Source organism: Protomyctophum parallelum, assembly GCF_964188405.1.
Source record: "Protomyctophum parallelum genome assembly, chromosome: 21".
Lineage (NCBI taxonomy): Eukaryota > Metazoa > Chordata > Actinopteri > Myctophiformes > Myctophidae > Protomyctophum > Protomyctophum parallelum.
The window spans coordinates 35,849,949-35,862,099 of NC_139713.1; the positions used below are offsets into that span (position 1 = coordinate 35,849,949).

Below are 12,151 nucleotides of genomic sequence, written 5' to 3' on the forward strand. Positions count from 1 at the left end.
TAGAAATACAAACGGCCTCTTTGCACACTTAGGTAGGTGGTAGATATCATCATCATCATGCTTCCTTGTTGTTTATTTCATTTGTTCCCTGCATTTTTGTGTGATATTTTTTGTATGACCACCGGTTCAAGAACCAGCTCAGTGGCCTTGTGGTTAGAGTGTCCGCCCTGAGACTGGGAGGTCGGGGTTCGATCCCCGGCCGGGTCATACCAAAGACTCTAAAATGGGACCAGTGCCTTCCTGCTTGACACTCAGCATCAAGGGTTGGATTGGGGGTAAGTCCCTGCGACATACTAGCGTCATGTCCAGGGGGTGTACTTGTACATCAAGCTGCCTCACGCTACAGAAACAGGAGATAGGCTCCTGCCCTATGGGCATCATGGCTCGGCAAGGCTACTTACCGGTTCAAGAGATATTGGCCAAAACGTAACGGTAACGTACAGCCTTTTTAGCTATACTGTAAATACAAAACCTCTCTACACTGACAAATACTTAATGGTTGTTTGCTTTCTCTGTCATAACCAGTTAGCCATGCCTTTAGCTGTGTGTGTTTGTGTTTGTTTGTTTTTGTGCGTGTGCGTGTGCGTGTGCGTGTGCGTGTGTGTGTGTGTGTGTGTGTGTGTGTGTGTGTGTGTGTGTGTGTGTGTGTGTCAATTAGCTTAAACAAATTAAAGCGTTAAAGTGATCAACACATCACTGTCAGATGTCATGATGGCCACCAGCCACCGACCAATAAGTTCATCTTGGGCCTGGCATGTATGTTGCCACGGAATATTTTCATGACAGCAGCAATGTACTTCATCAGTAGATTGAAGTGCCCGTCCATCGATGGCATCGGCGCAGTCAATGGGACTGTGGCGAGAGGGAACACACATAACGCTCTGCAATCGATCTTCTGCAATGTGATGATACTGTCTGCCATGGTGCCCCTGCTCATCTTCACCTGCCTCAACTCCTTCATCCACCAGAAGCTGCGTCTGACGGTCATCCTGGTGCTCTTCCTGTTGACCGCCACGCAGGCGAAGGTAAAGCTGGGACTGTTACCATTCTTCTGCCTCATCATCGTCTGCATCATCTGCAGCAACTCCTTCAGTGCTATTTTACAGGGCAGCCTGTTTGGACTGGCAGGTCTGCTGCCTGTGTCTTACACCACAGCGCTTGTCAGTGCGGAGGGGCTGGCTGGCGTTGTGGCTGCCGTCACCATGATCTGTGCTCTGGCCACTGGCTCAGCTCTGCAGGACAGTGCCTTCGGCTACTTCCTCACAGCCTGCACTTTCATCCTACTCGCTAGCCTCTGCTACTACGCACTGCCCAGAGTAGAGTTTTTCCAATACTACATGGAGAGCAGCAGACTCATGTCATCCTCTCTCCAGGAGGACAAGGCAGTTTCTGTTTTCGCCATCCAGAAACGAAACAGATCCGGCCGGGTGTTATATCATATCTCTGTGTCTCATTTTCACCGTTACCCTCAGAATTTCCCAGCCGTCAACAGTACACACCAAGTCCACAATAGCTGACGGAGGAGCCTGGGCCACCTACTTCATCCCCACCTCATGTTTCCTGCTGTTGGGAAGGGCCTGGCCTGTAGCTCTGGTCCAGACCATAGCCTTACTCATGGACCAGAGCTACATCCCTATACCTGCTCTCTCTGCACCATTTAAGGCCGTTTCCAAATGTTAAAATGTAAAAGACCAATATTATTATGAAGAAAACAAGATGGTAAGACAGCTAAAACAAATAGAATAAAGTTTACCTTCAGAAAAAGCGTTGTTTATGGCTTCTGAATGTAGGTCTTTTAACGTCACGTCAACACCACTAGGTCTGGAAAGGGGGCGTGGAACGTGGGCGGGGAATGGCTGTGAGATAGGCCTATTACAGAGAGAGAGAGAGAGAGAGATAGAGAGAGAGAGAGGCAGGGGGAGAGGGGAGAGGGGAGTTGCAACACTCAGTTCACACGGGTGTGATTTTACATTTTGGTGGATGGCTTCTTTTACCATTTTTACTGGCCATCCATGCTCATGTTCAAAGCACTGTAAAAACAAGACAGGGTCTAATAATGGCCTGGCTTTACTGTGGAACTCTGATGTCATATTGACGTCAGTCTTGTGAGATCATGACAAGAATATGGATCTGAGATTATGGATTCACAAAATGTGAAAGATAGTCACACAAACAAAACAAATTCACAATATATGTGAAAAGTATATAGTGCTTTGCGAGAATATCAGACAGACAGACAGACAGACAGACAGTTTGTTTCGGTGCTGTAGAAAAAAGCATATTATTCTTTTGTAGGCTACCTATACACTACATAAACTCATTCACCTTGGCACATTGGCACTAGACCAGACTATTCACAATAGCACAAGCCCTACTTTCATTATCAGCACTGTAGTCCCCTTCAGCATTAACACATGCCTTCAACAAAGGCCTAAAATGTTGCTTTTTCATTTCGGTTTCTTCCCCACTCTCTCTCTCTCCCTCTCCCACCTCTTTTCTCGTTCCCTCTGTCTGTCTGTCTGTCTCTCTTTCTCTCTCTCCCTTCTCCCTCCTGCAGCAGCTGCTGCTGCTGCTCTAGAGCCAGGGTGGAGATCGAGCCCCCTCACCCCCCTCCACGTACACAGACAAAAGGCCTGATTCGCCTGCTGAACACTGCCCCCCCTTCTCTATCCATCCCTCCATGCTCAGCCATGGTGGCAGAGCTGCAGGAGAGAGACGAGGCCTGTGCTGGGACTAGAGTCTGGGACTGACCCACGGAAGGATCCAGAGGAGAGGAAGGAGGAGGAGGAGGAAGAGGAGGGTGATGGAGGTTGGATTGGCTGCGGCTGAGCAGGGCAGGCGCTGACTGAGGCCTCAACAGGAAGGATTTCTCACTGGGGAAAAAACTGACAAGGGTATGCCACCATTTCCTACTCTATGGCTCGATTTATGCAAGGATATTTACAGTATATAGCTGTGTGTGTGTGTGTGTGTGTGTGTGTGGGGGGGGGGTGCTTGTGCATGTGGTGCAAAGAGGTTGGAGATGATTGTGCAGAACACAGTGTGTGCGTGTGTGTGTGTGTGTGTGTGTGTGTGTGTGTGTGTGTGTGTGTGTGTGTGTGTGTACACGTGTGCATGCGTGCGTCTGTCTCATGGCCTCTTTTGCTGGCATACTAACAATATGATGGGTACAACCATTGTCAACACAGAGTATCTGGATTGTAGAAAAACAGCTGTTACACTGGACAGGAAGGAATGGGGTCAAGTCTAGGCAGAGGCCGGCTTCCTTCCTGTGACATGTCTAAGGCCAACTCAGCAGCACTGGGAGTTCTTGAGGAGAAAGACCCAGGTACAGAATTGGTTTCCAGTATTCTCTCTCTCTCTCTCTCTCTCTCTCTCTCTCTCTCTTTTGCAGTGGGAGTTGGGAGTGTTGAGAGTTGGATGTGATTTACCGGCTAGTCACATAATACAGTATGTGTGGTACATCTTGTCTACCAGAGCTATTGTTTGCTCAATTAGTTGAGACTTTTCTCCTTTCTCGGTCGGTTTGTTTCCATCAAGATTGCAGTTTGTGGATATAGAGGTCTACTTTTATGTAATGACCTCCTTACCAGATCCAGATCATTAGTTTAGAACACAGGCCCCCTGTAAACGTTCTTCACTCGTGCACCCATAATGTATGCTACTTTTCTCTAACAATAACCGTTATAATCTCTACATTAATATACGATATTGCAACGTTTCTTGGAGCGGCAGGCACAAGCTGTCTCTCTGTGCTGGTGAGGCCGTACTGCAGCAGAAGGTTTTATGTGGGGTGACCGGAACCGGCTGAAACCGGTTTGAGGCAGACGGAGGGCTCACAGAAACAATGCCGGCTCTGTGCTCCACTGAGGGATAGAGATAGCCCCGGCTTCACCATGGTAGAGGAGGAGGCTTCTGCAGGAAGGAGGCTCTGTCCTAGCTGCTATGGCACAAACACAGATCCACAGCAGCAGGCTGGTTGCTGGCTGGACCTGGGAGTGCTGTGCAGCAGCATGTCTCACTGCAAGAGGAGCAGGGGGATTTGGGAAGGGGACAGGACAGGGTACGTGACGGTCTGGGAGTTTGTGAGTCTGCAGCCTGCCTCTCTGGACCATTATCTATCTGTCTGTCTGTCTAGTGGTGCAGAGAATGACTAAGGACTACTACCACCACACACCAGCTCCCTGGATGTAACCTGACCCTGTATTCTGGGCCTTTGCCGGGTTGGGAAGAAAAGGATATTTCCCCCCCCACCCAAGTGGGGTGGGGTGGATGTCTTTTTGTGGGTTAGTGGTGTTGTGACTGTGTTTGTTTCAGGAAGGAGGGAAGGAAAGAACGCTTGGCTAGTGGCTGGAGACAGACACAGACAAGTGGGTGAGGAGCTGCTGATTCAATATGCATGTTTCCAGTCTTATGATTTTGCCTTCACGTTACTGGGATACTGGATTGTTGTTGCAGTGGAATGTGGATTTGAAGATGTGATCATGCATGTGTATTAAACTGGTGGTGTCATATGGGGAACGTCTGTGTTGTGTATTTTTCATATTTGTTCATTTGTTCAAACACTCATGCACTGTGTACATTTGGCTGTTTTTGCTGTCATGGCTGCCACTAGCTGCTCTGGTTCTCTCTCTCCCCACTAGGCCTTTAGCTACTGCAGCTCACTGCCCCTCATAGCTCAGCAGCCATGTTTTATTTCATCGCTCTCTGCCTTTCCTGACCTCTCAATACCAGCAATTTCTCCTTGCACCATCTTCGCTTATTTACCTCTTCACTTTCTGTGCCATTGTCAGGATTGGGAATAGTACTTTTTTCAAAAATGAAGCAGGTATGAAGAGAGATGGATATCTGTATGTGTGCTGTGCACTGCTGTGCAGATGTATTTACCATCCACTCTGATGAAACAGCAGCACTGGCGTTTCTGCACGTACAAGAGCTGCTCCATGGCTGGCTCTGCCTTTGTCCACCCCCCTGCCCCATTACTCACATACACATTATATTTTCATTCCCATAAATTTGTTTTTAATGTTCACTGCAAAAGATTAGATTTGTTTCAACACGCTTTTCTAATGTATGATGCCAACATCCACTCATACACCACCTATTTATTAGTACAAAGGTATTTTTGTTTTATTTAAACATTGTCTGCCTGCCTTTAAATATTGCCAAATTTTAGATCATTTTGGTAAACAACTCTGTAACGCACCATTTGGTTCTTACAATCAAATTCATAAACCTGCACATTGTGAATTGCCTTGCAAGAAGAGTTGTTAAAATGTTTCTTAATTCCAGCCATTGTAAGTCTGTAGTCATTGAAAACAAAACGAGTGTTCTTAAAAATCCATATTAAATATTTATTTAAAAATGCCTAAATGCCTTAAAGAATTTGGTAGACAAAGAGATGTGTGTAAACGCCAACAGGATGTGATATTAAAGTAACCTCTATTGTTCCAGAGCATTGGACATGCGTTTGCTACAGCTCTCATGCAGTGATGCACATGCAGCCCTAATTCCATATCAGACCAAGACTTGATTTAAAGCCAAGAGATAGAGAATTGGCTGATGCCCACATAAAAACCGAATGCAGTCGCAATTCCACATTTTACAGTACATGCCTTTAGTTTACCTGCCTTTAAAGAAATTCTTGTATAACAGATTTTAGTCTTCAAGGACTGAAATCTCCATGTACAGTTTGTACACAAAGGTAGATTTGTGTCTTGCACTTATGAATACAATGTAGCTATAAGCAAAAGTAGAGTGAAATGTTCTATTTGTATAAATTTGGCCATAAGACTTGAAGTACAAATACATGTAAATAATTATAATTATAAAGTAATGGAAACAGATCTATGGAAATATGTCGGTTAATTATCACTGACAGTACTATGCAATTAATTAACTGTTTTCAACATTCAGCAGTTTCCTGTTTATAAAAAGTCACAGGCCTAATGACATCATTATTCTCTGGGGCATAAAGTTAGTGAACTATTTTCCAACAGTGACAGTAGACTAAATAGTTGAAAGGAGGCACGATTTATGCTGACTACTAGGGGATTTCCCTTAATGACTCATCAACCCCCCCTGCCCGTGTGCATAGTCAAGAAGAGTTAATGTTCTCATTGTTCTCATGATGGCATTACTCCATATGTGAAATAAGCTGCTTATACAAATTCTAGCTGTCAAGAGTATTGTACTGTCACATCACAGGTTTACAGGTGTGAAGAAGTGGGTGGAAATAGTTTTTGTGTAAGCTCCATAATTTGTTGTTTTCGTGAAAAAGAAAAAAAGAAACCAAGAAAATAGCAGAGGACATAGCACTTCTTAATTCCTCCGGCAAGAAGAATTTGATGAGACAATCAAGTTAAGTCTGATCCTTGCTTATTATGTCAAGGTTCAGACAGTTCAAAGAGAGGATTGTGTGCACATCTTGTGCTGGACGTCAAGGCATCCTTTTTTGCCATTTATAATAAAGTATAGTCATCCTCACTAGTATGGGGATGAATTTCTTCCTTCTCCAAGGTTCAGACAGTCTCATTATTTACAGGTCTAGAGGCAATTTTGTTTAGTAAAGGATCAGCATTTAGTACGGGATCATCAACTTAGACATCACTAAAGAAGTACTTCTGCTTGGGTCTTTCTGTAATTTGCTTTCTGCTGCTGCAGTTTAAAGCGCTCTCATGGAGAGCTCTTATATCTACAGACAAAGCATTGTTCACTATGTCCTTATTACTGCTCTCGAGAGGTGCAACATCTGAGCACACATGCAGGGTAATTTCTGATATTAACACCTGAAGAAGATCTGTAATAAACAGTGGTGGAAGAAGTTCTCAGATTATTATTATTTTTGTTTTACTTAAAAAGGTAGGGTAAGTGACATTTTTTGGTTTAAACAAAGTTTACTTTAAAGGTAAAACATATATATTATATATTATGATAGTAATCATTGCTACAGAGTGTTTGTTCAGGGGTCTCCCTGTCTCTCCCGCTCTTTAATAAACAGAAAATACATTTTCAGGTTGGTGATAAAGTTTCAGCCAATCAGGAGAGAGTGACCATTTATCAGCTTAATTTTTTATAGTGGTCCAGGTCCAATTTTGTCTGCTCATTTCTTTGTGTCATCACTTACAATTCCAATTATTTAATCTGTATCCTGACTGAGTTCTCCATCCTGATTGGATAAAAGTCTTATCCTGGCCTGAAAATGCTTTTTCTGTTTAATAAAAAGCTGGACAGACATGGAGACTCCTGAACAAACACTCAACAATGAGTACTATCACAATATAGAGCTTTCTAACACTTATTTTAACCAAAGAAAATCACTTACCCTAAGTACAAGTAGCAATACCACAATGTACTGTAACAAATATTCTGCTAAGTAAATAAGGTACAAAAGCAGTGGCATCAAAATATAGTTTGAGTACCAAAATAAGTACTCAATATTGTCAATATTGTTCATAAATTAGCCGATCTAAAGCTCACGATGATACGTTGTGAGTTGCAGACTAACTATTTTTAAGAAGACTATAAAAATAGGTCACTGTATGTTTTGTAATAATCCTATATTTAAATTGGCTACTGGGACCACAGCCACGACACTCTGACTCAGACATAAACAAACACAAATACAGCAGGAAAACGACCACATCACTATGATAGTTAGTTATACCTTCCACCACTGGTAATAAAAGGCTAGAATGTAATTAATTGAATCTCCATTTCCTTTGCGTCTATAGGTAATCTCCTTATTGGCCCATGAAGCAGGACAATGGGCGATATGAAGACGCCAGACTTTGATGACCTGCTGGCAGCCTTCGACATCCCCGACATGGTGGATCCCAAGGCTGCTATTGAGTCTGGCCACCAGGACGACCACGACGGCCCGCTCAAACCAGGCAGCGGTGCAGCCGCTGCTAATGAGGACGAGTCTCACAGTGCTTCGGGACATGATATTGGAGTCAGTGTCATTGTCAAGAATGTCCGAAGCATGGATGCTGCGGAGCCTAGTGGCACCCTGTCAGAGAAGGACGGACTACTGCACACACACCCCCCTGCTGATTGTATAGGCAATGGACATCATAATGGCTTCTTGACAGCCAACAACCATTACAATATGAATGGAGGAGACGTTTCCCAGGAGGAAGGTGCACCTCATGCTAACAACCCAACTTCTACTTTCAATCAGTTCAGCCCTATCTCCAGTGCAGAGGAGTTTGATGATGATGATGATGATGATGATGATGATGATGATAAAATTGAGGTAGATGATCCTATGGACAAACAGAGCGGTCAGTCACTTTTTAGGCCAGCTCCCAATCCCTTGACAGGCCGACCCTCCTGTCCTAAGAGAGAGGAACACACGACCAAATCAGTGGACAATATTAATACATCTAATAGGTCCATTACAGACTCATGTCATCCCAAACCTGATCCAAACAATGACAATGACAATTCCAATTGCTCCACACCTAATGACATTCCTTGCTTGAGGAAGTCTGAGGAACAAGCCAAAGAGACTATTGCTAAACCGCAAGAACAGGAGGGCAAGGATGCTGGAGAGCCCTTGGCGTATGGCAATGTCACTGTGTCTAGTCTCTCACAGCAGGCCAAAGCCAAGTCCTCAGCCAAGTTATCTTCCTGCATAGCTGCCATAGCAGCCCTCAGTGCCAAAAAGGCCAGCGCTACAGACTTGGGAGTCTCCGGTTCTCCTATAACTCAGAGAGAATCATCACCTATAACTCCCCAGACGGAGTCCTTAAAGGAAATCAAAGATGGTTCCAGAGTTTCAGAGACACCTGCTGAACAGGAGGTGGCTCTTGAGGTTGCCAAGAGTCTGATATCAAGAGAACCTGACAGTCCTTCTAGTGTCACCAGTGAGGGAAGCAGTAAGGGCTCCCCCGCCTCACCCACAGGCGCCGCTCCCGTTATCCCTAGAGTCAGAATCAAAACCATCAAGACTTCATCAGGCCAGATCAAACGTACTGTGACCAGAGTCCTTCCACAGTTTGACCCAGAAGAGCAGACGAAAGGAGAATATACAAAGAATCACTCTGTTATGGTCTCGTCGAGTGTTATTTTATCCTCTGCCATGCGGCCATCTTTCCCTACCACGGTAGTGGCCACCTCTGGTGTTCCTTCCATGGAAATAACCAAACAGATGATCATTAAACCTGTGGCGACGGCCTTCCTTCCTGTCTCAGCAGTAAAGGCTGCAGGTTCAAAAGTGATCAGTTTGAAGCTGGCTAACAATACCACTGTCAAAGCGACGATCATCCCTGCTGCCTCTATACAGAGTGCTAGCAGTGCCATTCTCAAAGCTGCTAATGCCCTCCAAAAGCAGGCTGTCATGGTGCCTGCCACCCGTCTGGCTAATGCCAAACTTGTGCCAAAGACCGTCCATCTGACCAACCTTAACCTCTTGCCACAGACCGTTTCCTCTTCAAAGCACCAACAAACACAACATGTCAAACTGCAGGCAATGCTTGCCCCCAAGAAAGTGTCCAGGGTTCAAGTATTAGCCAGCTCTCAAACATCTGTAGTGGAGGCCTTCAATAAAGTCCTGAGCAGCATGAACCCTGTTCCAGTATACGTTCCCAACCTCTCCCCCCCAACATCAGCTTGCATCTCGCTGCCAACTCGTGGCTACAAGTGCCTGGAGTGCGGGGATTCCTTTGCGTTAGAAAAGAGCTTGACCCAGCACTACGAGCGACGCAGCGTACGGATTGAGGTCACGTGCAACCACTGTGGCAAAAATCTTGTTTTCTACAACAAGTGCAGCCTGTTATCTCATGCCAGGGGTCACAAAGACAAAGGCATGGTCATGCAGTGTTCACACCTCATCCTGAAACCGATCCCTGCAGATCAGATGATAGCCATGTCTGCTTCATCAGTCTCCATCTCCACCACCACCACCACCACCACCACCACCCAGGCCGCTACGGGCCACCTCCCAGGCAAGATTACTGGTTGTGGGGCTCAGACTGCAGTAATCTCAGCACCGTGCAGCGCTCCTCTGGTGGCAGCCATGCCCTTAGAAGACGACGCGTCCAAACTGTGCAGACACAGTCTGAAGTGTGTGGAGTGCAATGAGACATTCCAGGATGATAGCTCCCTGGCCATGCACTACCAGCAGGCGGCGGATGCCAGTGGACAGGTGTGTGTGTGTGTGTGTGTGTGTGTGTGTGTGTGTGTGTGTGTGTGTGTGTGTGTGTGTGTGTGTGTGTGCATGTGTGCGTGCGTTCGTTCGTTTTCACTACTATTTGTGTGTTACAACAACCATATTCCGTTTTTGATCCGTTTTATCATTATGAAACCTTTACATAATTTTAATTGTGATTCATGTATGTCAGATGTAGGTACAGTGTCCTCTATGTCAATGTTACACCAATCTGGGGGGCCATTCGGTAAAATACAAATCTTTGTTTTTAAACCCTGGGGGCACGACCTCCTTTTTTGCATTAAACAGGAACTCAGTTTTGGCTCCTCCCCTTTCGGGGCCACTTCCTTCTCAGTGCTTCTGTGTTTATTCCTACTAACAACATTACACGTTTAACCCATTCTGACCTGAGATCAGATTCATACGAGTTTTCCACCGGACACACACTGGTCTGATGAACCCGTTCTGACCTGAGATCAGATTCTAAAAATGTCAGTCGCTCTTCGATTTTTCAAAAAATAGCAGACCTACAAGCTCGTATCGCGCCACTCGGTGGCGCGATATGAGCTTGTAGATCTGCTATTTTTCAATAGCTAAAGCACAACATGATGCTGACACCAAAATGGGTGCCCGGTCAAATGGGTTAAGGCAGTAATGTCTTGAGATAATAATGTTAAAGTAGTTAACCCCATATTATTGTGTCTAGCTAGGTTATAACAACAATTCTGCCGAGATGAATCTGAATGATGTTTTTGTTTTCTTTATGTTGTTTTTCGTGCCTACAGAAAACGTGCTCCATCTGCCAAATGATGCTTCCTAATCAGTGCAGTTTTGTGTCCCATCAACGGATCCACCAGCACAAGTCTCCGTACATCTGTCCTGAGTGCGGTGTGAGCTGTCGCTCTGTCCACTTTCAGTCCCACGTCACCAAGAACTGCTTGCATTACACCCGCAGGATTGGCTACCGGTCAGTACCCATTTTGACCTGAGATCAGATTCTAAAAAGGTCTTCTACATCCTGACAGTTTTCTGAAAAAGCTATGTTTCTATGTCAGTGGTTCTTCGATTTTTTTTAAATAGCAGATCTACAAGCTCGTAGCGTGCCACCGAATGCGCTTGTAGATCTGCTATTTTTCAATAGCTAAAGCATAACATAATGCTAACACTAAAAGGGGTTCCCGCCCAAAATGGGTTTTAAGAGAACTCATTTAAAAATGAGCAACGTAAAATCCTGGCATGTAGGCCTACAACTGTTTTGTAAATGCCAGACAGTTTAATGGAGCCAATTGATTTAATCAAGTATGAAAACTATAACTAAAATGATATGCTGTGAGCTTTTAGACCGGCTATTCTTTCTACGGCACCGTAGAAAGTATGAAGTATGAAATAGGGCTTTAGTGGTTTATCAGACTTCTCTAGAATGTTTTCGTGTTGATTCTGTTAATAGATTAATTGGAAAAGTAATCGATAGTATAATCAATAAGACAATGATCTACAGTTGCAGTGGCCATTTTCACAGAACATACATTTCTCTGTGTGTCAATTTGTCCGTGCAGCTGTTTCCACTGCAGTGTGATCTTTGCTGATGTTGCTGTTCTGAAGACCCACATCCAGACCACTCATTGTGAGACCTTTTATAAATGTCCCATCTGTCCCATGGCCTTCAAGTCTGCTCCAGGAACTCACTCCCATGGATACACACAGCACCCAGGGGTCAAGATAGGGGAGCCCAAGTAGGTCCACCGATAATGCACAGTGTTACATTTTCATTAGTTTGTTTCACCATATACAGTATAATATAATACGTTTAAACCTGTTAATTCTGGTACATTGAATTGATTTCAGTATTTGTGACAAACACCTGTATTAATTGTATTGAGCAATTGAATGAAAACGCGTACATGTTTTGTACCTGCTCAGTCACACATATGCACGCACACATCATCACATGACATCTGACAGTTGGTTAACAAACACGGAATGATGTGTGAGCCTTGA

General features: G+C 44.7%; 1 protein-coding gene across 5 annotated transcripts in view; it reads left to right on the forward strand.

Moving 5' to 3' along the window:
* Window positions 1-2,804: 2,804 nt before the first annotated feature.
* The window catches only part of znf532 (zinc finger protein 532), a 136,028-nt gene continuing 126,681 nt past the window's right edge, over window positions 2,805-12,151 (forward strand). For 2 of the 5 annotated variants that reach the window (XR_014570975.1, XM_083793755.1), the window contains exons 1-4: window positions 3,746-4,374; window positions 7,734-10,150; window positions 10,939-11,120; window positions 11,710-11,886. Coding sequence is in view for 4 of the 5 variants with exons in the window: in XM_083793755.1 (XP_083649881.1) it covers window positions 7,766-10,150; window positions 10,939-11,120; window positions 11,710-11,886 (2,744 nt within the window). In the remaining variant the exon portion in view is untranslated. Of the gene's footprint in view, window positions 2,895-3,188; window positions 3,329-3,745; window positions 4,375-6,717; window positions 6,769-7,733; window positions 10,151-10,938; window positions 11,121-11,709; window positions 11,887-12,151 lie in introns of those variants that run through there. The other 3 variants (XM_083793756.1, XM_083793757.1, XM_083793758.1) reach the window with 3 other exon arrangements.